The sequence below is a fragment of the Mastomys coucha genome, unplaced genomic scaffold (genome assembly GCF_008632895.1).
Source record: "Mastomys coucha isolate ucsf_1 unplaced genomic scaffold, UCSF_Mcou_1 pScaffold21, whole genome shotgun sequence".
Lineage (NCBI taxonomy): Eukaryota > Metazoa > Chordata > Mammalia > Rodentia > Muridae > Mastomys > Mastomys coucha.
The window spans coordinates 136,274,301-136,298,100 of record NW_022196904.1 but is presented as its reverse complement, the minus strand read 5'-3'; the positions used below and the strand labels follow the sequence as shown (position 1 = coordinate 136,298,100).

General features: G+C 49.7%; 2 protein-coding genes across 2 annotated transcripts in view; one reads left to right on the top strand and one right to left on the bottom strand.

Annotated features, from left to right (window-relative positions):
• The window catches only part of Actn3 (actinin alpha 3), a 16,566-nt gene extending 2,014 nt beyond the window's left edge, over nt 1–14,552 (top strand). The window contains exons 2-21 of the mRNA XM_031389231.1: nt 3,197–3,311; nt 3,570–3,689; nt 4,005–4,091; nt 4,177–4,264; nt 4,696–4,774; nt 4,858–4,939; nt 6,667–6,752; nt 7,077–7,169; nt 7,872–8,102; nt 8,227–8,374; nt 10,099–10,249; nt 10,767–10,875; nt 10,963–11,103; nt 11,396–11,578; nt 12,001–12,135; nt 12,231–12,410; nt 13,118–13,264; nt 13,353–13,418; nt 14,021–14,179; nt 14,265–14,552. Of these exons, the coding sequence (XP_031245091.1) occupies nt 3,197–3,311; nt 3,570–3,689; nt 4,005–4,091; nt 4,177–4,264; nt 4,696–4,774; nt 4,858–4,939; nt 6,667–6,752; nt 7,077–7,169; nt 7,872–8,102; nt 8,227–8,374; nt 10,099–10,249; nt 10,767–10,875; nt 10,963–11,103; nt 11,396–11,578; nt 12,001–12,135; nt 12,231–12,410; nt 13,118–13,264; nt 13,353–13,418; nt 14,021–14,179; nt 14,265–14,423 (2,559 nt within the window). The 3' untranslated portion in view covers nt 14,424–14,552. The remainder of the gene's footprint in view (nt 1–3,196; nt 3,312–3,569; nt 3,690–4,004; nt 4,092–4,176; nt 4,265–4,695; nt 4,775–4,857; nt 4,940–6,666; nt 6,753–7,076; nt 7,170–7,871; nt 8,103–8,226; nt 8,375–10,098; nt 10,250–10,766; nt 10,876–10,962; nt 11,104–11,395; nt 11,579–12,000; nt 12,136–12,230; nt 12,411–13,117; nt 13,265–13,352; nt 13,419–14,020; nt 14,180–14,264) is intronic.
• Nucleotides 14,553–14,877: 325 nt separating this feature from the next.
• Nucleotides 14,878–20,651, bottom strand: Ctsf (cathepsin F). Its single transcript, XM_031389230.1, has 14 exons — nt 20,290–20,651; nt 19,940–20,038; nt 19,585–19,669; nt 19,428–19,492; nt 19,123–19,198; nt 17,749–17,862; nt 17,496–17,641; nt 17,316–17,412; nt 17,156–17,236; nt 16,274–16,393; nt 16,126–16,190; nt 15,940–16,030; nt 15,478–15,536; nt 14,878–15,398 (listed from the first exon to the last, which is right to left on the bottom strand). Exons 1-14 carry the CDS (start codon nt 20,506–20,508, stop codon nt 15,324–15,326), a joined length of 1,392 nt encoding a protein of 463 aa, XP_031245090.1. The 5' UTR covers nt 20,509–20,651; the 3' UTR covers nt 14,878–15,323.
• Nucleotides 20,652–23,800: the final 3,149 nt, after the last annotated feature.

Here is a 23,800-nt window from a genome sequence, read left to right as displayed (position 1 = left end):
TTTTTTTTTTTTGGTTTTGGTTTTGGTTTTTGGATACAGGGTTTCTCTGTGTAGCCCTGGCTGTTCTGGAACTCAGAAATCTGCCGGCCTCTGCCTCCCAAGTGCTGGGATTAAAGGCATGCGCCACCACCGCCTGGCCATTTCTAGGCTTTTTTAAAGTTCTCATGTAGCCCAAGATGGTCTTGAATTTGCCACATAACCAAGGATGACCTTAAACTTCTGATCCCCAGCCTCTCCTTTACAAAAAAAAAAATTATGAGATTTCTTCATTTTATGTGTGTTTTGCCTGCATATCTGTAAGTACATTACATCCATGTTTGGTGCCTGAGGAGGTCAGAATAGGGTATCAGATTCCCTGGACCTGGAGTTACATGTGGTAACGAGCCATCAAACAGATGCTAGGAATTGAACCTGGGTCTTCTGCAAGAGCAACAAGTGCTCTTAATCACGGAGCGATCTCTCTAGGTCTTTCTCTACTCTCTAAGTGGAGGGTGCGGGTATGCACTCCCACATCAGGTTGTAAGTGGTGCTAGGAGTCAAGCCTGGGGCTTCTTGTGTACTGGGGCAATCACTCTACCAACCCAACGACATCTCAGAACTCCTACTAAATAAAGACTTATTTTTATCTATGTGCATGTACATGGGAGTCCATGGAGACTAGGAGAAGGTGTCAGATCTCTGGTGTTGGAGCTGCAAGCAGTTCTAAGCCTCCTGACATGGGTGCTGGGAGTCCAATCTGGGTTCTTTGGAAGAACAACCAGCAATCTTACCACTGAGCAATCCTACCCCTGCTCAAGCTCCATAAATAGGTCATAAGAAGTGTGGAATCAGAATGAAACAAAGACAACCCCCACCTCCTCGTTCCCACCCCCATCTCTCTCTACCCCCTGTATCTATCCCACCTCCTTATTTTTCCCTTCTGTTCTGACAACTATCGTCCCTGCTCTGCAACCAGAGTGAGCCGTTTTAGACTACATTTGGGAGACAGAGGCAGGCAGATCTCTGTCAGTTGGCCTGTTCCACATAAGGAGTTCCAGGATAGCCAGAGCTGCATGGAGAGACTTGTCTCCAAAATAATTAATTAAGTTCTGATGCCTCCCTCTTGCCTGAAGCTTTGCCAGCTCTCTGGAGCTCTCAGGATCAAGTTCAAACTCCCCAGCTTAGCACCTAGGATCATGCATGACCTGGCCCCTGCCACCCCTCCGGTCTGTCTCTCACCACGGATAGCCCAACACCCCCAGCTTCATTCCAGCGGTGCCACAGTGCAGTCCCAGAAACAGAACAACTGTTCCTTACTGCATGTCTCCCCTTGTGTCTGCCCCTGCCTGGCGTGCCCTTGTCTGCCCTTCCTGGGCCTGTCCAAGCTCCTGCTCTTCCATCCCTGCTCTGATCCAATCTGAGCCTACATCAAGAAAGTTCCACCTAGCTGAGACAGTCCCCTCCCACCCCAGATTCCTCTGCATGTCTCTCTCAGTACATTTTAGAGATGAGCATGATTCTGATTGGCTGTGAACTCCTTCAGGGCAGGGCTACATCTTATTAAAACTTGCATTTGAGATGCGCGGATGTAGCTCGGTTGCTAATAAAGTTTTGACTTAGTTTAGCATAAGTGAAAACCTAGTTTGGATCCCCAGCATGAGATACACTGAGTACAATACAGGTCTGTAATCCCAGGACTCAGGGGAGGGAGATAGGAGGATCAGAAGTTCACTGTCACCACTGGCTACCTAGTAAGTTAAAAAAATATATGAAAACCTGAGATACATAAGTCTCTGTCTTAAAAAACAAAAAACCCAGCCGGGTAGTGGTGGCGTACACCTTTAATCCCAGCACTTGGGAGGCAGAGGCAGGCGGATTTCTGAGTTCGAGGCCAGCCTGGTCTACAGAGTGAGTTCCAGGACAGCCAGGGCTATACAGGGAAACCCTGTCTCAAAAACAAAAAAGAAAAAAAAAAAATCAAAAAACAACACACATGTCTCCCCACCCCAAGTTGCCTATCCCCATGCCATTTGTAGACCCAGGGCATCCGGACTCCAGCAGTGGAAGTAACTGTAGTAAATATGAATGCAATCTCTTGTGCTTGGTCCCTATTGACTAAGGACCCATTTATACACCACCACCGTGTCAGAAGCTCACCAATTTCCCTTAGCAGCGACAGCTATCCAGTATTTATAGCATCCTCTTCTACTCCAGCTCCTAGCACACCTGGAAATCTGGCTGAGGACAAAATTCCAAATGGCTTCCAGGGCTCCTCTCAGGAGCATCTGTTTTGTGGTGGGAGGAATGTTCTGACTTCCAGGATCCTTCCAGGTCAGATGAAGCATGACCAGAGACATTATAGAATCTGACTCCCCGCCCCTTACATGGATGGATACGGAAACCTAACTACAGAGAGGTAAAGGGGGTGGCCTTAGATCATGGAGAGGGATGGCAGCTGGGATTGGAGCCCAGCTGTGGACTCCATCAAGGATCCAGAGCTAGTGGTAGTGCTCAAGGTTTGAAGACCTGGTAGGTTGGCAAGTGTATGTGTAGTCATAGAACACCCCCATTCCCAGCAGACATAGGCGTTCCCCAATCCTCATGTCTCTGGTGGTAGCTGAGGCTGGTTGTAGAGAACGGGATCATGTGGATTGCAGTAGTTGGCAGGCATCAACAGGTCACTTCTTTGAGACCCTGTAGGGATAATTAGGTGCTTAATGAATCATTCTGAAACAACAGTAGACTGTTGATCATCGGTGCCATGCTTTTCCCTCCAGAGTCTCCCTGGCAGGTGATTCCCACTTCTCATCTAGATGTGGTTCCCCTGAAGATCTCTCAGTTTGGAGACCATGTCTCTAGGCTGCCTGGACCTCAGGGAAGTCCACACTTGGAAGTGTGTTAAAGTTTCCTACTCCCATCTCCGGTGACTCAGATTAGATAAAGCTAGAGTGCTGACACAGGGAGGTCCCAAATCCAAACTGGTACCCACAGAGGCCCCAGGGCCATTTCTTTTCTCTCAGGAAACTAAAACTCAAGAGGGAAAGGAGTAGAGAAGGACACATAGAAGCCAGAGGCTGAACCAGGATTTACACTCAGGGCCTTGGATTCTAAGACTTATCCTACCGAAGGAGCTAGGTCTGTGTGTACCAGACTCAGTCCCAGGCATCACCGTCCCTAGATCCAGTCTTACAGTGCAATCACTGTCCTCTGCCCCTAGACCTTCACTGCATGGTGCAACTCACATCTGCGCAAGGCAGGCACGCAGATCGAGAACATCGAAGAGGACTTCCGTAATGGCCTGAAGCTCATGCTGCTCCTGGAGGTCATTTCCGGTGAGGGCATACATCCATGGTCAGAGAAATATGGAGACCTATGGGAATGGTGGCAGCAGAGTGCTGGCAGGGACTCGTATTGGAGAAGGGACAGCTTGGGAACAGCAGTTTTAATTTTTTAATTTTAATTAATTAGTTATCTATTGCTAAGAATCAAATTCAAAGCTACAGTCAGGCTAGACAAATACTCTACTACTGAGGTACATCCCAGGCTCCCTCTCATGACCTTTGACTCTTACCCACTCCTTTTATTCTCAGGAGAGAGGCTGCCCAGACCAGACAAAGGCAAGATGCGGTTCCATAAAATTGCCAATGTCAATAAAGCCCTGGACTTCATTGCCAGCAAAGGAGTTAAGCTAGTGTCCATCGGTGCTGAAGGTGAGGAGGGGACAAGAGGGGTCTTGACAAGGACTCAGGGGGTATCAAGAGGTTTCTTCTACCTACGAAACCCAGTGGAGATAATTATTCCTGTCTGTCAGAAGCAAATGTACCGAAAATGCTAGCCCAGCACCTGGTACCTAGCAAGTGTCCAAGGAATCTTCCTAGCTGACTACTGTGCACTTCTTAGGTATTTACCTACTAGCTATCGGGTCTTAGGAGGGACACAAGGGCTGGGAGGCTGAGCCAGAGGATTGTGAACTGAGGCCTGGACACAAAAGTCTGGAGTCCAACCCTGACCCCTCTCCCTGGCAGAAATTGTTGATGGGAACCTGAAGATGACCCTGGGCATGATCTGGACCATCATCCTCCGCTTTGCCATTCAGGACATCTCTGTAGAAGGTGAGGATAGGAGGAGCCATGTGGTGAGGGTCAGCTCAGACCCTTTCCCACTTCCCAGCTAACTCTTCTGCCCCTTTGCCACCAGAGACCTCAGCGAAAGAAGGCTTGCTTCTCTGGTGTCAGCGGAAAACAGCGCCATACCGCAATGTCAACGTACAGAACTTCCATACCAGGTCTGTTTGATGGCCTCAGGGGGCATAGCAAGCAGCCTTGGTCTGTAAGGGTGTAGAGTGGCCCCATCCCAAACCTCAGCAGTTGGCGGGGTCTCTGGTTCAGTTCTTGGAACAGCCTCTGAAATGAAGACTCAGGGTATATTGAAGGGAATGGGACAGATTAAGGGGGTTGCAGAACACTTCTGGGGCAAGGAGTAGTTGTGACATCAGATGTGGAGACCCTACACATCTAGAAATCGGTCTGGTCTGGGCCCTAGGAATGGGACAGGATCATGAGGAACTGGAGAAGCTGGCAATGGGGGTGGGGGGAGGAGGAATTTGCACTTGATGACTTCTCACAGAAAAGACTGTCCTGAGGAGTGCTTCTAGGCTGAGGGTGGAACATGGCCTCAGCCTGAACTGGGGCCTGACAACTCTTTCTCTCTGTCCAGCTGGAAGGATGGCTTGGCCCTCTGCGCTCTCATCCACCGCCACCGGCCAGACCTCATTGACTATGCCAAGCTTCGCAAGGTGGGCCTCTATAACTCACAGACCCAATTCTGCAGTCTCTGCCTTCAGCTGACCATTCCCCTTCCCCCCTCACGCCTATCTAGGACGACCCAATTGGAAACCTGAACACTGCCTTCGAGGTGGCAGAGAAATACCTGGACATCCCTAAGATGCTGGATGCAGAAGGTAGGTCAATGAATGAGAGCAGCATTAAGAGCTCACTTGACCCAGTTCAACCTTCACACAGTCCCCTCCTCTCCCCTCCTCTAGTGATATTTACTCCTGCCTCCTACTCTATCCCCTTCTTTCTTTTCAAGGTCTTAATGTTTTTTGAGACAGAGATTCATGTATCTCAGGCTGGCCTTGAACTTTACGCCTCCGTCACACCCAAGTACTGGAATTGTAGACATATGCTACAAAGTTTCCTGCCATCATTCTTCTCCATGAGCTTTCCATTACGCTCTCCCCTGCCCTCCCTCTCCTGGCTTTCCTCTATGGAACGGATTCAATCTGTCATAAATCCAAGCGTCCTGATTATCCAGGATATTGGTTCCCACGACTGGAAGCTTCTCTGGGGCACATTCTGCCTATGGATCCTGGGCCCATGCAATGTCCAGTCAATGGAGCATCAAATATTTTCTGAGCATTGCTGCATGGTACCCTGGATGTCTGTGTACCACAGAGAACTGCTTTCTGTTGCGTGAAATTTTAAAAACACGTTTCTGGGCCAAGTGGTGGTGGCGCATGCCTTTAGTCCCAGCACTTGGGAGGCAGAGGCAGGTGGATTTCTGAGTTCGAGGCTAGCCTGGTCTACAGAGTGAGTTCCAGGACAGCCAGGGCTATACAGAGAAACTCTGTCTCAGAAAAACAAACAAACAAACAAACAAAACAAAAACCAAAACAAAACAAAACACACTTCTACCTTGCCCAAGAGCTCACCCCGTGCTCTGACCTCTCAGGGTTCCCTTTGCTCCAACTCAATCGCAATCATACCCCAACCCAGGAAACCCAGGAGCCGGGCGGGAGCTGCCTCCTTCTCTTCAATTCCTCCCCGCTAGCTCTGCTAGCTTGGCTAGCCCGACTCCCTACTTGGCTTTGCCAAGCCTCCATCTGTGGCCTGGCTACTGTCTCTGCCCACCTTCACCTTTGCTTCGAAGAGTAAAAAGCACTCAGACAATTTTATTATCTTTGAACTTGCCAGATAACACAACTTCTGGGTACAGAATCTCCTGCCCTAACCTTATCAGCTAGCCTTTATCAGCCATCCGCTGGTGACAGAGGCTGCCACTTCTAGCAACCCCAAGATTTTACATGGTTGGTGGGTGCTGCTTGTTTCAAAGTTTGCCCCTCCCCCCAAAAAAAAAGCCCCTTTACTTTCCTCAGGTCTCTTCTTCCTCCTGGGACCTGGAAGTCCTACTTTTTTACCCTTCACCCAGCAATTGGCTCCCACCTTCTTTATTGACCAAATTAAGATCTAATTAGGGAACCAGATTTAGTATCGGCTCCTCCCCCTACAGCTTTCAGCCCCCCACCCCAAGGAAATCCTAAGACTTAGAGAAAAAGCAGAGAGACTCAGTTGCAGACTGGCTGGGAGCACCAGGCAGTGTGTACCGATTCCTCATGAGGGCCTCAGTGGCTACACACTCATGCATGGTCTCACTCCAGGACCTGGGGTGATCTTAGAGCATTTCCTATCATTCTGTCATTCTGAGGATATTCTCTTCATGGAGGGGAGAGTCTCGCGTTCATTCCCCACTCTGGCTTTGGTTAGCATACACAGTATGAGAGAAGAGTTGAGGATGGAGCTAAGTGGTAGAGCACTTACCTATCATGGGAAAAGCCCTGGGTTTGATTCCCCGTGCCTCAAAATAGACAAACAAACAAACAAAACCTACCTTGCTGTCCTCCCCCAGATATTGTGAACACCCCCAAACCAGATGAGAAAGCTATCATGACCTATGTTTCCTGCTTCTACCATGCGTTTGCTGGGGCTGAGCAGGTAAAGGAGGGCCTCATTGCTGCCCCCACTGAAGGCATTGCTGCCTAGGTAGGGGCTGATGGCCCAACCTTGGCGTTAGCCCAACATTTGAAGGTATGGAGGTATATAAGTGGGAGGGAGGGCCACTGTCTCCATTTTAAACGATAGATTTTCAGGGAGCTTGGGGCAGAAGCCTTTGCCTTGAGAGCTTCCTCTTACCTTAAAGATATGCTTACCTGTCTTTCTCGATTTGTACATGGACCAGGCTTTTAAGGGCATTACTGAGGGAGGAAGGCTGGTGTCTGGGGTAGCTTGTTCTAAGCCCTCTTGCTGTCTCCACCTTAGGCAGAGACTGCTGCCAACAGGATCTGCAAGGTCTTAGCTGTGAACCAGGAAAATGAGAAGCTGATGGAGGAGTACGAGAAGCTGGCCAGTGAGGTGAGGCTAGGGCCAGAGAGCCCCTTCCTAGTGTGCTCCTCCCCTGTCCCAGCTGACCTCCCAGCTCCTCTAACCTATGGCATGAGTCTGCAGAGCCTTCTTCCAGCTTTCTCTGGCCTGCCTCCCATCATCTATCTCCTGCCCTCTCTCAACCAAAACTCTCCTGGTCATTGCTGATTCACTCACTGCTCATTCATTCACTGATTCCTTCCTTCCCTTGTATTTAGGCAGCCATATGTCCTTTGTCTCCATGCCAACATATATTGGCCCCTGGGCTCAGAGATTGTCCTGGAAGTGGGATGTGGCTCAGTGATAGAGTGCTTGTCTAGACTATGAGAAAAACCTAGATTCAAATCCCAACCTTCCTCTCTCTCCCTCTCTCTCTCCCTCTCCCGCTCTCTCTTCCTCTCTCTCTCCCTCTCTCTTTCCCTCTCTCTCTCTCTCTCTTTCTCTCCCTCTCTCTCTCTCTCTCTCTCTCACACACACACACACACACACACATACACACGCACCACTTAAGTATCCCACTCCTTCTCTGACTATTAAGAACAGACTACCCTGCTCTGTGCTCCGTAGTTTTGAAAGTGCCTTCCATGTATTTGAGGCCCGACCCTCTGGCCACAGTCTATGTGTGGAGTGGAGATGGGTGGGTGAGGTATGAAGGTCAGCGCAGAACTCTCTGCCTTGCTCTGACCCTGGCAGCTGTTGGAGTGGATCCGCCGCACTGTCCCATGGCTAGAGAACCGTGTGGGTGAACCCAGCATGAGTGCCATGCAGCGCAAGCTGGAGGACTTCCGGGACTATCGACGCCTGCACAAGCCTCCCCGTGTGCAGGAGAAGTGCCAGCTGGAGATCAACTTCAACACGCTGCAGACCAAGCTGCGCCTGAGCCACCGACCTGCTTTCATGCCCTCAGAGGGCAAGCTGGTTTCGGTGAGCTCGGCTAGGCGTGAGGGTGCTCTAGCTTTGTCCATATGTCCTGGGTGACCTTAGGTTCTTGATCCCCATCTGCATAATGGGTGAACTGTGATGGAGGCCGCCTTTGTTTTCTACACAGGACATAGCCAATGCATGGCGGGGACTGGAGCAGGTGGAGAAGGGCTATGAGGACTGGCTGCTTTCGGAGATCAGGCGTCTGCAGAGGCTTCAGCACCTGGCTGAGAAGTTCCAACAGAAGGCTTCCCTGCATGAAGCTTGGACCCGGGGTAGGTATAGTTCATGGGGCTAGACTTCTTCCTGAGACAAAATGCACAGGAACACAGGCAGATTCTCTGCAGGGAACTGGAGACAAAAAAACATTCTCCCCCAACCCCCAATTTCAGAAATTGCCTCACTACATAGTTAGTGCTAACTAGCCTGGAATTCCCTATGTAGATCAGGCAGAGATTCACCCGCCTCTGCCTCCTAAGTGCTGGGATTAAAGACGTGAGCTACCGAACCTGGCTGAAGATAAGATTTTTCATTCCCTCCTGACTTGCTGCTATGCAATCAATCCAGGTTCCTCTTGGGACTAGTTTTGTTATCTATAAACTTTACCTCCCTCCTCCCAGGCTCTGGTCCTCTGTACTCTTGACTAATTTGTCACTTAGCTTCTGTATATGAAACAGGTGTCCAAAGATAAGCCTGTCCCTAATCTCAACATCACTGTCATACTCCAAGTATATTGATACAGAATACTGCATGAGTCAAATAGATCACTCTCCATGACATCCTCCACTCAGGAGTCTGTCAGAGATTTCAGTCCTACAAAAGAATGAGCCCTTGGGGCTGGAGGAAGGGCTCAGTAATTACATTAGCATTGACCACTCTTGCAGAGGACCTGGGTTCAAGTGCCAGCACCCACCCAGATGGTCGCTCACAGCCATGTGTAACTCCAGTTCCAGGGCATCCAGAACACTCTTCTTGTGCATCACACATGTCTGTGCTGTACATATATATGTGTAGACAAAACACACATAAACATGGAAACAAATGTTAAAAAGAACGACTCCTTAAAAACCAATCTGTTCAGTTAAAATAAATGAACAAGCATTCATGATGGATTATGGCATAGTGAATAACAGTAGTTTGGACATTTTTATAAGAATTTCTGAAGTTATGATGGCACATTCATTTAACCGCAGTGGGGGGAGACAGAGGGAGGCAGATCTTTGAGTTTGAGGCCAGCCTGGTCTATATAATGAGTGTCAGGACAGCTAGTAGAGAGACCCTGACTCAGAAACAAACAAACAAAAAAAGGATTTTCTGACATTTACAGGTTAGGTGACCCTAGGGCAATCTCTGAACATTTATTACTGGTCACCCCCTGCAAAATGCAGGGGCCTCTAATGAAATGTTCTTACCACTGTTATGTTGTTGTTGATGATGAAGATGCTCTTTATTTATAAAATTATAGTAATCATTACTCATAAAACAATGTCACATACAGGCACAAACACTTATTATCCATTCATACAGTAATTATTCATGGAGGGTCTGCCATCCACCAAGTTGTCAGGCACTGTGCCAGGTGCTGGGGAAGCAATGGTGTAAATGAAGCCAGATAAAAAGATTGAGAAGAATGGAGTAGTTCAAAGGCGGGGTGGTGATGGCAGAGGCTGACAGATCTCTGAGTTTGAGGTCTGCCTGGTCAAAATAGCAAGCTCCAGGACTACATAGAGACGCAGTCTCAAACCAACCAGCCAACCAAACCAAAAAAATAAGCAACAACAACAAACCAAAAACTAACAACAAAAAGCGGGGGTGGGGGGGGGGAGTGCTCAATTTCGAGAAATTCCTTGTAGCATCCTAGCCGGTGTTGGGTCAAGGAACACTGACATCATCGTTTAAGCAAAGCAAAAGATCAGGCTAGCATCTCAGGGTATGCTGGAGTGTTAACTCCAGCTGTGGCGGCCTCTGGGTGGCAGGACCCTGTTTTCTTCCCGAGCAGGCAAAGAGGAAATGTTAAACCAGCACGACTATGAGTCAGCTTCGCTGCAGGAGGTGCGTGCCCTCTTGCGACGTCACGAGGCCTTTGAGAGTGACCTGGCTGCACACCAAGACCGGGTGGAACACATCGCTGCCTTGGCCCAGGAACTCAAGTAGGCGTGGCCAAAGACCCTCCCCCACCCCTTCCTCATGGAGCCCTGCCCTACTTCTCTGTCTGACCCTTGGTAAACAAGTGGATGCATCCGGTGTCCTTTCACACCATTACTTCCTTACGCCCTTCCTGAAACAACATCCCCAGCCTTTTACCCTCTCTGCTGCCTGTACAGTTATCTACTGTCCTTTCTCCCACAACCTGGAAACCCCCTTCACCTCAGGATATTAGCCTACCACCCCAGTCAGCCTCGGTCTTACCATCCACAACCTCCAATTTCCCTTCTCCTATAACCCTGCTTCTGAAACACCAGGAGCCACATCGGGACAGCCTCCAGTGACTGGAGCTGAGGATTCCAGTGCCAATCTTCCTGAAGGAATACACTGAGAGCCCTGGAAGAATAGCTCCTCTGCCCCACACTTGCTCTGGCTACCTAACCCTATAACTCCTGCACCATTACCTTGCCTTGGGTCTCACCAGGGTCTGACTCTACACTCATTCCCCATTTGCCCCTTCAGTGAGCTCGACTACCATGAGGCGGCCTCGGTGAATAGCCGCTGCCAAGCCATCTGTGACCAGTGGGATAACTTGGGTACACTGACCCAGAAGAGGAGGGACGCACTAGAGGTGGGCAGGAGGGCCAGGGAACTGAGGGCAAGGTGATGAGGCCAGCAAGCTGCAAAGGATCTGATCCATGGTCCCTCTGGCCTCTAGAGGATGGAGAAGCTCCTGGAAACCATTGACCAGCTGCAGCTGGAGTTTGCTCGGCGGGCAGCCCCCTTCAATAACTGGCTGGATGGGGCTATTGAGGACCTGCAGGATGTGTGGCTTGTGCACTCTGTGGAGGAGACCCAGGTGAGTGAAGGCATTAGGGAAAAGCTTGGAAAGCATTGGATGTGATGAGAGGAAAACTGGTCTCACATCTCATTAACCAAACCTTTGGGTTCCTGTATAACAGAAATAGGAAGCAGGGAAAAAAACCAAAACAAAACAAAAAAACCTGACCCAGTTATATAGAGTGCTGGATGAGAGACCAGAGGCATAGGTTTTTGGACCAGTCCTGAACCAACTACTAGGGGTTCTAGCTTCCTGTTCTGCCCCCTCTGTTGCCTGTGATAAATGGATGTACTGGCTGATTCTTCCCCAGAGCCTGCTCACAGCACATGAACAGTTCAAGGCAACGTTGCCTGAGGCTGATCGAGAGAGAGGTGCCATCCTGGGCATTCAAGGAGAGATCCAGAAGATCTGCCAAACATACGGACTGCGGCCAAAGTCCGGCAACCCTTACATCACCCTCAGCTCGCAGGACATCAACAATAAGTGGGACACAGTGAGTGCAACCAGCAGCCCTGCCTGGTCCCCACTTGTTCTCACACACTTGAATCAATGAGGTTTCTGTTGTCCCAAGATACGGAGAGTAAAGCCCACTCTCATCCATCTGGGGCCTACCACAGATTCCACATGGCACTGTATAAACCTCCAATATCATTCCTCTATCAGGACCAACAGACATATAGAATATTGTTTGCATACCACCCACAAGCCCACCTAAATATGTGCCATTGGTCCCATTTTACAGATGAGGAACCTGAAGCCTGTAAATATGAAGCCATTTGCCTCAGATTTTATCCACATATCCCATTCTGGCTCAGGAGAACAATAACTGAGGTTTGAGAGCCTGAAGGCCATCTTGCCTCAGCACCATCTCCCGGCCCCCACAGTTGGCTATGGTATGACCATTCTTCTTTCCAGGTCAGAAAGCTGGTACCCAGCCGTGACCAGACACTGCAGGAGGAGCTGGCCCGGCAACAGGTGAATGAGAGGCTCCGGCGACAGTTTGCAGCCCAGGCCAATGCCATAGGACCCTGGATCCAGGGAAAGGTGGAGGTAAGGGCTTGGAGAGCTGGGCCAACACAGGGATTAGGATGAGGACCAGCCCACAGGGAGTTGAGAGTTCTTATTCTGCCTGGGTATCCTTGCAGGAAGTAGGGCGGCTGGCAGCTGGGCTGGCTGGCTCTCTGGAGGAGCAGATGGCAGGTCTGCGACAGCAGGAACAGAACATCATCAATTACAAGAGCAACATCGACCGGCTGGAGGGTGACCACCAGCTGCTGCAGGAGAGCCTAGTCTTTGACAACAAGCACACAGTCTACAGCATGGAGGTGGGGTCTCGCCCTTGGGAGAAAGGGAAGGGAAGCCTGGCTTGACTACAGCTGGAGAGAGCCTGTCTGTCCCAGGAGAGTTGCCAATTCAGCTTTGTAATGTCCCTATGGCAGTCTGGCTGTCTTGCAATGGAAAGTGACTTGTCTAGGTTAGGTACGGTGGTGCACATCGCTTAGGCCATCACTTGAGATGTTTGAAGATCAGGAGTTCAAGGTCATTCTCACCTATGTAGCAAGTTCAAGGTCAGCTTGGGCTTTATGGCACAAGGAAGGAAAGAGGGAGGGAGAAAAGAGACTTCTTCAAAGTCACAAAGCATTCTTTCTAAACTCAGGATTGGCCATGCTGGTCAATCAACATTTAATCAAACTTTAAGACAGAAAGGGCTGCTTAGAGTCACTTAAGGGAACCTTGAGGTAGGGTTAAGAGGTCCAATAAGGGGGAGGATTTGCCCAATGCCACACAGTGAATTAAGAGTACAATTAACTAGACAACCAGGTATGGTTGTGCATGTCTTTAATCACAGCATTTGAGATGCAAAGGCAGATGGATCTCTGTGAGTTTGAGGCCAGCTTGATCTACATAGAGAGTTCCAGGAGAGCCAGGGCTACTTAGAGACCCTGTCTCCAAACAAACCAAAAAAGAAATAAAACTGGAGTAAGGACCAAGACCTGGCCACACACTGACGGCCCTGTATCTCACTTTCTAGCACATTCGTGTGGGCTGGGAGCAGTTGCTCACCTCCATTGCCCGCACCATCAATGAGGTAGAAAACCAGGTACTGACTCGAGATGCCAAGGGCCTGAGCCAGGAGCAGCTCAATGAGTTCCGCGCATCCTTCAACCACTTTGACCGGGTCAGTGGGGGCTAAGTCCTGTGGGCTAACAGACTTGGGGGCTAGTAGGATTTGGAGACCAAGCCTGATATCTATTTGTCCTCATCAGAAGCGGAATGGGATGATGGAGCCTGATGACTTCCGAGCTTGCCTCATCTCCATGGGTTATGATCTGGTGAGTCTCATGGCCACTTCAGAAGTATCATCAGATCCCTTCCTCCTACCTGGCTGCCTCTTCACACAAATTATCTTTTCTGCTCATCACACTCACACAAAGGCTATGTAAGACACTGAGAGGTAAATTAACTAGTCCTTTTTTTTTCTTTTTCTTTTTCAAGACAGGGTTTCTCTGTATAGCCCTGGCTGTCTTGGAACTCACTCTGTAGACCAGGCTAGCCTTAAACTCAGAAATTGGCCTGACTCTGCCTCCTAAGTGCTGGGATCAAAGGCATGCACCACCACTGTCCAGCAAATTAACTAGTCCTATGTGATCTTAGCTTGGGCCATTTTTCCCCCTCTAAGAAATAATGTTAAGTTGTAAACTATCTGAACCATGAAGTAAGAGGAGAAATTGCCACAGGCAAATGGCTACTTCTTTCCTGCGTAGCATGAGGGACTCCCTGAAGTCAAGCTGACTGATGTCTTGGGAAGAAGAGGGTATCTTGTCACTGGGGAAGATATAAGCCAAGTATGGAAAATGCTCAGGAGGGAACATGAGGAGCAAGACCTCTTGCCTTTAGCATGAATGGACACAGGGCCTAACCTCTGTCTCTGTAGGGAGAAGTGGAGTTTGCTCGAATCATGACTATGGTGGACCCCAATGCAGCTGGGGTTGTGACCTTCCAAGCCTTCATTGACTTCATGACCCGAGAGACTGCTGAGACGGACACAGCTGAACAAGTGGTAGCCTCCTTCAAAATCCTGGCAGGAGACAAGGTGAATCTCACTCGGTGGAGGGGCTGGGAGGGAAGCTAGGACATAAACCAAGACCCATGGGCCCTTAATGTCTCCTCTTTTCTAGAACTACATTACTCCAGAAGAGCTTCGGAGAGAGCTTCCAGCAGAGCAGGCTGAGTACTGCATCCGTCGGATGGCACCCTACAAAGGGTCTGGGGCTCCGTCTGGAGCCCTGGACTACGTGGCTTTCTCTAGTGCCCTCTATGGAGAGAGTGACCTCTGACATTCTTAGTGGAAAAAGAGAGAGGGCACTTCCTGTGGTGGATTCCACGGTCCCTCAGAGCGAGGGCTTCAAATCATCCAGTGCCATCTGAATAAAGATCAGGCTGAGGGCCTCTTCCCATCTGCTCCATCTGCTTTTGCTTTGTTGTTGTTTGTTTTTAGATTTATTTATTTTATATGAGTACACTGTCACTGTCTTCAGACACACCAGAAGAGGGCATCGGACCTCATTACCAATGGTTGTAAGCTGGAAATGTTGCTGGGAATTGAACTCAGGAACTCTGGAAAAGCAGTGCTCTTAACCACTGAACCATCTCTCCAGCCCTGCTTTTGATTCTTAAGGGGAACCTGACCCCTGGTGCCCCTTGGTGGGACCAGCTACCCCACCCTGACCCACCAGGGGTCCCTAAGACCCATCATTTTGTCAGAGACTAAGCACTTACACCACACAAAGAGAGCAGGCTACCTCTTTATTGCTCTTAGAGAAGGCTGGTTATGACTATCTTGGATGTGGAAAGGGACCCGAAAATTTACAGCATCAGACTGAGGAACACCAAAGCAGAAAGACAGAGCCTGCTGAGGACAAATCTAGTTTTATGATGAGTATATTCATCCTGCATCATACTGTAGTTCAAGGTTCTTGTCCCAGCGCTGGCTTCCATGAAAGCCTCCTGCACCCCAGGATCCTCTTGGCTACCACAATCCACAAAGACACAGCTGGGAAACTTCAGGTGAGCATGAGAGGAAGGAGGGAAGAAGGGGCCCAGGGCCCACTGCTCACCTTGAGGCACAAAGTGCCTGTCCCTCAACCAGCTCTGTCTCTTGAGGAAGGGCCTGAGCATGAGTCAGGCTAAGGAAGGGACCACTGTGGTCAACATCAGGTCCTGAGCCAGCAAGTCTCTCAGTTCACCACTGCTGAACTGGCCATGGTATTCACACCACAGGCCCCGGACCCACGATATAAATAGTAGTAACCCTGCAGGACATCGGGGCTTGGTTAGAGGGCTTGAGTAAGGGAGAGGCTGGAGGTTGGGGGCCAACCAGGCAAAACTCACCTCCTCACCCCAGTCACTGCCCCAGCTGTTCTTGATGGCCCAGTAAGGAATGTTGGAACCTGGAGAGCAATATGGAGTACAAGAAGTCAGAGACCCATCTCCACTCAGAGATTCATACACTGCACCCTTCAAATATCCTTCAGTTGGCCTATGGTGTAACAGGAAGTAGGAAAACAGGAAAGAGCCCGTAAGGTCCACCTACCATCCTCACGGAGACCTCATGCACCTCTAAGGCTTGGAGAAAGCACTTGTCCAATTGCCTCTAGAATAACCCTCCAACCTCCCTCAGACCCAGCTTCCTTCCTACAAACCACACAGGTGTTTTTCTGAGGCTGGTGTTCAGGACAAGGTTCTCAGGCATGACCAGGATGATCCCGCTCAGAAGGCCTGAGAAGCTGCTATCTAACCTCTGACTAGGGCCTGAGGTAGATAGAAGGGAAGCAGGAAGCTGGTGGAACTCACGGTTGCCATAGCCCACCAGCAACACGGCATGGTCGATGAACCAAGGGCTGCAGAGGGGCCGGAATGGGTGAGCGATCCCGTGGCGATAGAACTGAGAAGAAAACAGGGAGCAAGGGGGCCAGCTTAAAGGGGAAATGAGGAAGGCACAGACGAGATGGGGAGGGACACACGAGGTCAGGACCTCACCTGCATGCCAAAGGCGTTAATGGCAACTGAGATTGGTCCTTTCTGGGCCAGCCAGGCTGCTATCTCTGAAAGGGGAAGGCAGTGCCAGTGGTACCTTGGCCCAGCAGCATCAACCATCATGGATCTACCCATGGGGACCCCCACTCACTATTCTCATTCCGGCTCAGCTCCACTGAATCATTGATGTAGACTTTTGCCATCTGTGCTGAGAAGTTACAGGTCTGAACATGACCCTGGTAGCCGTAGTCATCCTCTGTCTCCAGCCCTCCTGGGGAACAAGTAGACTATTGCTTATCACTTACTCATGTTCTCACAGACAAGACTACTGAGCCTCCCACAGACATGAGGTCACATGCTCCTTACACATCCCCAGGGCCCCAGAATCCCTTTGAGGAATCTCCTCAGACTAGCAATGACACATCTAGGGATGAGAGGGTGTGGGGAAGGAGCTACAGTATCAACAAAGACAGGACTCCACTCCCACCTCTGCCTCCTCGCTCAGGCCTTATCTCAGGCTGCCTGGCACCTTTGCCATCTGTTGCTTGTTCTGCTTTGACAGTCTACTGCTAATGTAGTAGCTCACACACTTGAAGGTCACATTGTCTTGAAGGCTCCTGGAACAGCTTCTTTCTAAGCTACCTCAGGCTCTTAGCTCACCATTCTTCTACCACTGCAGCCCATGGCTGAATTTAATACCTCCCCTCAGGAGAAAGATGTGTTACTGTCTAGTTTGGCAGAATAATAAGAACATAGACTTCCAGGAAGTGAAAACACCAAGATTCACTGGGTCCCTATTATGCATCAGAATCTTACATCTATTCACTACATCACTTGCCCTTGGAGACAATCATACCAAGTGGACATTGTATATCCCATTTCACAGCTAAGATAACTGAGGCTCTGACAAACTTGACTTACTGTAGGTCTTCAGTCAGAGAGGGTAAAGACCAGGACCCAGTTCTGTGTGACTCTCATGACCTCTTGCAAAGAGGGGGTACCTGCTGCCCCTCCCAACCAGATTAACACATACCCAAGTTCTTTATGGCTGTGTAGGCATTGGAGGGCAATCCACCCATGCAGGCCTTGTCCACCTTGTCACAATCCAAGAGCTCTAGGAGACAGAAGGCTGGTTCCAAGGGGCCCTCTGAAGGGGCTGGCTTGGGGAAAGGGGACTAGAGCAGGATGCTCACCCTGCTCTGACAGGGAGAGCAGAGTCCCCCGGTTCAGGAACCATTGGCCCTCCACGTTGCCTGTGACAGAGAAGGCCCAGCAGGAGCCACACATGCCCTGCAAGACAATGGTCACGTTCAAGGCGCTATCTTCAGGCCTCATGCAGACTGCCTTCCTATTCCCACTTCTGGGACTCCAACCTGGTCCTTCACTTCAGTGACAGCTCCTTTCTTCCTCCAGTCCCATTCAGGTGGGGCGGGATCATTTATGGGCTTGGCTAGACTCATCTTCCCTCCAGCCTCCTTTTGTAAGAGGGGATTCAAGTAGAGGGCGTGGAATTCCTCCTCTGTAGGTAGAGACGGACAAGGCAGAGAGGAATGAGTGTTTTAAGCCAGCCCTCATCAGAAACCTGAGGAGCACAAGTTCTACGCAGTCTTTGGTCACCATGCCCACCTGTGAGGTCACTGAACTTGGTGATCCCATACTGAGCTGTGCCACGGTCCAGGGCCTGAATCTTCTGTGCCCGTATCATATTTCTGGCAAAGACAGTCAAGCGCCACTGGGCTTCTGAGGATCAAAGGGAAGGAGAGAGTCCTGAACCCAACTGGATCATAAAAGGAGAGATAAGTGGGGGTAAGCTTCTGAGTGTGTTTGATTGTGAGTGTGAATAACTGTGTGTATGAGTATATGTGTGAATTAGTGTGTGCGTGTGTGCACATGAGTGGGTGACTTTGTATATGTATGCATGCGCATACATGTGTGCACGTGTGCTGTATGTATACACCTTTGTGTATGTGCACAAATGAGTATGTGCCTTTTTATATACTTCTGTATGCATACATGTGTGTGCATGAGTGTGTGCTATATGTGGAGACCAAAGAACAACCTCTGGTGTCATTTCTCAAGGCCTCTCACTTTTGTTTGAAGTACAATGGTCTCTTTTGGTGGGCTTGGAACTCAAGTAAGCTAGGCCAGCTGGGATGAGCCTATTTTTTTCTCCCTTTTCACTGCTGCTGGGTTTTCAAGTCCAGGCTACCATACTGGGCTTCTTTGGTGGGTTCTGGGGGATTGAACTCAGGCCTTTACACTTTCAAGGCAAGGGCTTTATTAACTGAGTCACTGCCTTAGTCCTTGAAGCTGTTTATAAGGATAGATCCCTGGGGCCCACAGAATAGGACATGAGGGAAGCAGACTTCAAAAGTGACAACATGAGAGGCGTGCTCAACTTTGGGGGCCCAAACTGGAGCAATGACTTATTGACTATAAAAGCAGTAACCTAAATGAGACTTGAGGGTGTCTGTCACCCAGGAGAGGTGACCAGAAAGGCCATGACAGAGCAAATCCAACAGAGAATCTGGTCTAAGTCTTAAACCCTCCTGCCTAGAGGGATGAAGCCCATGGTTTCTGGTTAGGAAGATAAGATGGAAGGAGGAAAGAGGCCACTTCTTGACAAGATGGCTGCCTAGAAAGCTGGATAGGAGCTTAGGGATGTGGGGTCCTTGAGAGACACAAAATCCTTTTTGTTTGGTCCTGGTCTCCTCACTCTCTCCCTTTTCTCTTCTCCTTCTCTTCTCTCTCTGTGTGTACCCTTTCTCTCTTTCTCTCCCTCACCCTCTCTCCCCATGGTGATTTCCATGGCCTAGTCCTTGGGGCCAATGAACTCCCCAGAGAGCAGTTTCCCAATAAACCTGCATTTAATCTAATCTAATCTGGCTTGATCTGGCTCATTTTACCAGTGGAGAAATAACTCAACACTTGTGTTCTTTATTTTCTCAGTACCAAGGTGCCAAGTCCGATTGAGACGGTACGGACAGGGCTGGGGCCTACCTTCCCTTGATTCGTAAGTCCGGTTATAGGTGGTCATGAAATCCTTGAAAAGTGGGGCCATCTTCACAGAAAAGTCCTAACAAGGCAAAAGGGTGCTCGTTTACAAATTCAGCCAGACCATAGCATACTAACTGAGAGTTCTACCCTGGAGAACCAGGACAGGGAAGTCACCATGGGAAGAGGAAGTGAGAGGAAAAGAGAGAGAAAGGCATGCAGAGAGAGAGAGAGAGAGAGAGAGAGAGAGAGAGAAGAGAAGGCAAAGAGGAGTAAGGGGCCATTGTCTCTCCCAGACACAGGCTCCTCACCTGGGGCAGGGGATCCTTGTCTAACAACGGAAGGAATGAGTGGAAGGAGGTCTCATTTCTGTACTCTGGATAGGGTTGGAACAGAGAAGTAATCAAGGCTGGATTCTGACTCAAGTATGGTCTGGGCTATCCCAGTCTCCTTGAACTATCCCAGCACCTGTAACCTTGCCATTCACTGGGCTACAGTCCCTCCTCAGCAGCAGGTGTTCTTTTAGCTCTTCCAGGACTTCAAAACTGCAGAGCTGGAGGGAAAGAAAGAAGACAGTCTCGGGACAGTTTGGAACAAGGTCTTGGCAAGAACAGCTAGAAGTTCCCCAAAGGAGAGCCACATGGAAGGCAGTCATAACCTGCTGAAAGAGGGAGGCCAGCAGCAGACACCCAGCACCCAGACACCCACCCTTTCAGAGCATCTTGGTCTCTAACTGCTATCTCAGGGGTAACCGACGCCTCGACAGGACCCATTCCAACTGCTGGCCAGCTAGGGCCAACAATAGCTGAACCCCTTCACTCACCACTGTTTTCTTTGGCTCAGGCAGCAGGCACACCTGGGGATCATTGCAAGTTGGCTCCTCTAGTGTGGCTTCCAGGGAGAAAAGAGAGCCCCGGCCCGCCTGGATGGAGGAGAAGGTGGGGCTGACACAGCCATCCCCCCCCCCCCCCCCCCCCCCCCCCCCCCCCCCCCCCCCCCCCCCGCCCCTTTCTCCTCTTAGAAGACCAATTACCATCTGTGCCTCCCTACCCGGTACAGGTCTGTACAGGTCCTTCCCTCTCCCGTCCTGGCCATCACCACAAATTTAAGCCAAACTCTACCTTGCACCATTCCCAGGCCCAGACCCCACGCCCGCTCCCCGCGCGTCCTCACCCGGAGGACGCGCCCGCGCACGGCCCCTAGCACGGCCCTTGTCCCCGCAGCACGGCCGTAATTGTACATCTCCAGCGCGAATCGGGCAGGCGCCAGCAGCTCCTGGGATGACAAGTTCCAGGCCTGCTCGTCATCCACCCAGGGCTTGGCGGAGACTGGACTCAGGGCCACAATCGGGAGCAGCGTCAGCAGCCACAGAAGCTGCAGCAGGGGCGCCATAGCGAGGTCGAAGTTGCTCGCCCCGATTCACTGACCCGCAAACTCGCCGATCAAGCGACCCGAGGCGGAGCCAGGAGTCAGAGGCGACAGAGTGTCTTCCCACAACCCTGGAGATCGCCGGGGCGGCCAATGAGCACCAATTCCTGGCGCTTGCGCGCTCGCTTATTTACGCGAGGCACGTGGACCACGGAGGGTGGGGCGGGGGTTAGTGAGGGGGAGAGGACACTAGGTTGAGAATAAAATAAGAATCTACGACCTTTTCTATCTTACGCAGGAAAAGCCAGATCCCTTTAACCATGGCAGACATGTGAAGTAGGTGCTGTTTTATTTCGTAGATAAGGAAAAAGAAGGCCGGGCAGTGGTGGCGCACGCCTTTAATCCCAGCACTTGGGAGGCAGAAGCAGGCAGATTTCTGAGTTCAAGGCCAGACTGGTCTACAGAGTGAGTTCCAGGACAGCCAGGGCTACACAGAGAAACCCTGTCACAAACAAACAAACAAACAAACAAACAAACAAAAAAACAAACACCATGAAAACAGAGGGTGAAAAAAAATCTCCAGAGTGTAAAAGTATATGAGGGAATAACAAAACAGATCATAAACCAAGATGCAGGCTCTGCAAGCCTCTGGGACACTTGGACAGGGGCCGGAAAGGAGGGCTTTTCTTACTGAAAGGGAAATTTCCATAAACTGCTTGGATACAAAAATCCACTGGTTTTGGATCAGAGAGGCAGAAATTATCCTCAGCTCATTGGAGGAGCTGCTGCCAGGAGTATCTTATCTAAAGCGGTTAAAATAAGCTTTGCCACAGAAATCTTGTGTATACGTGTGGAGTGTGCAAAATATATACGAAGGAATTTTTTTTTGAAGTCTTTAAGACAGTTCTCTTGGTTTGTTTGTCTTCAAGACAGGACCTATGTAGACCAGGCTGGCTTTGAACTCAGAGAGATCCACCTTCCTCACTGCCTCCCTATTGCTAAGATTAAAAGCACATACTGCCAAGGCCAGCTAAGGGATGCATTCGTTACCAAAGACTTGCCTTACAAGCTTGGTAATTTAAAGTTCAATCCCCAGCACCCCCCTCCCCACCCCCACAAAAGCTTCATATGGGACATTCACTGTAATACATTTGCCTGGAGGTAATGGCCAGAGGATCCCTGGGGCTCATGGGCCATCTTAACCATCCAGTGTAGCCTAATTGGTGAGTTCAAGCCCAGGGAGAAAACCTGTTTCATAGGAGGTGAATGGCTTTCCCGATGACGATATCCTAGGCTGTTCTCTGGCTTCCATATATGCACATACACACACACACACACACACACACACACACGCGTGTGTGTGTGTGTGTGTGTGTGTGTGTGTGTGTGTGTGTGGATAGCATCCACAGTTTTCATCTGGCCTGACCATAGATATTCTTGTACAGGACTATCCTCTGAGCCAAACTACCATCATCCTGAGGAGTTCTTTCTGGGCTTGCTCCAAAAACCACCACAGTGTAGATGTTAATCTGGGAGCTTTTCTTTGCCCTCTAGCTCTCAAGTAACAACAGGGCATTTCTATGCCCACTCTAGCCCATTTTAGCTCCCGAAAAAATGATACAGAGACCTAATAAATTTATGAACAAGCTGCAGGCAGTATGCTGGGTAGATGCTCATCTCTTCTAGCCCTCTACAGCTGCCTACTTCCCAGCTATGTGGTCCTTTACCTGCAATCTGAGTCTTGCCCTGGCTTGCTCTGATCCATGTGTGTCCTCATGGTGACTCCTGGCACACCCTCCTGATCCTTCTCTCCTTCCTCTCTTCTTCTCTGCCTCTTTCTTTGTGCTTCAGCCCCCCACACTGGGATTGGAAGTCTCCTCCTAGTCTCTTCTGCCCATCTTTAGGCTTAATCTGCTCTTTATTAGCCAATCAAAGGTAATGGAAAAGAATTTTTATACATCTTGAAGACAGGAGATGTTCCAATGTCTGTCTCTGGGCACAGCAATCAGCATCTGAATATACAGTGAATAAACCCCCAACATCACAGCTGGGCCTCTTGGAAGGAGGGGGCAGGACATGAGACCCTCACTTGAGTATTCAGCTACCCTTCCAACCAGTTGTTCGCAGTTCTATCCTAATTGCACATGGATTCACAGTCTCTGAAGACTAGGGCAGTGGTTCTCAGCCTGTGGGTTGAGACTCATTTGGCCGACAAACGACCTTTTCACAGGGTTTGCGTGTCCCCAAATCCTGCATATCAGATATTTACATTATGATTCATAACAGTAGCGAAATTACAGTTATAAAGTAGTAACAAAAATAATTTTATGGCTGGGGTTCACCACAACACAAGGAACTGTATTAAAGAGTTGTAGCCTTAGGAAGGTTGGGAACCACTGGTTAGAGGATATGGTTGAGGAAGGATTAGGGACAGAGCTCCACTTACACAGCCATACATGTTGGCTTACATACAAATCCTCTGGGCTCCTCCCAGAGACCTAGCAACAAGAACCTAGCAATGCGTTGCTTGCTGTGCACTAGTCAGGTGCGGCAGCAACCATGCCCAAAAAGGACTGCTTACTATCCCAACACCCCACTCCCTAATCCCTTCTCATTCTCTTCTCTTCTCTCTCTCTCTCTCTCTCTCTCTCTCTCTCTCTCTCTCTCTCTCTCTCTCTCTTTCTCTGTTTTCACATGTTCTCGGCCGGCCTCTCTTTTTCTTTCTTTCTTTCTTTTTTTTTTTTTAAGATTTATTTTATTTGAGCACATACTGTAGCTGTACAGATAGTTGTGAGCCTTCATCTGGTTGTTGGGAATTGACTTTTAGGACCTCTGCTCACTCTGGTCAATCCTGCTCACTCAGTCCCTACTACTTCTGGCCCAAAGATTTATTTATTATTATATGTAAGTACACTGTAGCTGTCTTCGGATGCACCAGAAGAGGGCGTCAGATCTCATTACGGGTGATTGTAAACCACTATGTGGTTGCTGTGATTTGAACTCAGGACCTTTGGAAGAGCAGTCAGTACTCTTACCCGCTGAGCCAGGCCCGGCCTCTCTTTCTTTCTGTTCTCCTTTCTGTCCTTCTCTGTCCCTGCTTTCTTTGCCCTCATGGCTCTGTCTGCCTCTACCCCTTTTCTGGGTCTTCACTCCCCTCCCTTCTCAAATAAACCTCCCTTATGCCAGGTCTGTCCTGTGACACGATTTCTCAGGGGACACCTTGGTGTGGGCCTGCCAGGTAACTCCTTGCCCCTGCTGCTTCTTCATTATTATTTCATAACAATTAAGGTGTCTCATGCATGCTGGGTGCAAAGCT

Coding starts and splice junctions, on each gene's coding strand:
- Ctsf (XM_031389230.1), bottom strand. CDS start 20,508: ATGGCGCCCCTGCTGCAGCTTCTGTGGCTGCTGACGCTGCTCCCGATT. Junction 20,039..20,289: donor TGCGCGGGCGCGTCCTCCGG/GTGAGGACGCGC, acceptor TCCTCCATCCAG/GCGGGCCGGGGCTCTCTTTT. Junction 17,863..19,122: donor GACTTACGAATCAAGGGAAG/GTAGGCCCCAGC, acceptor TTTGATCCTCAG/AAGCCCAGTGGCGCTTGACT.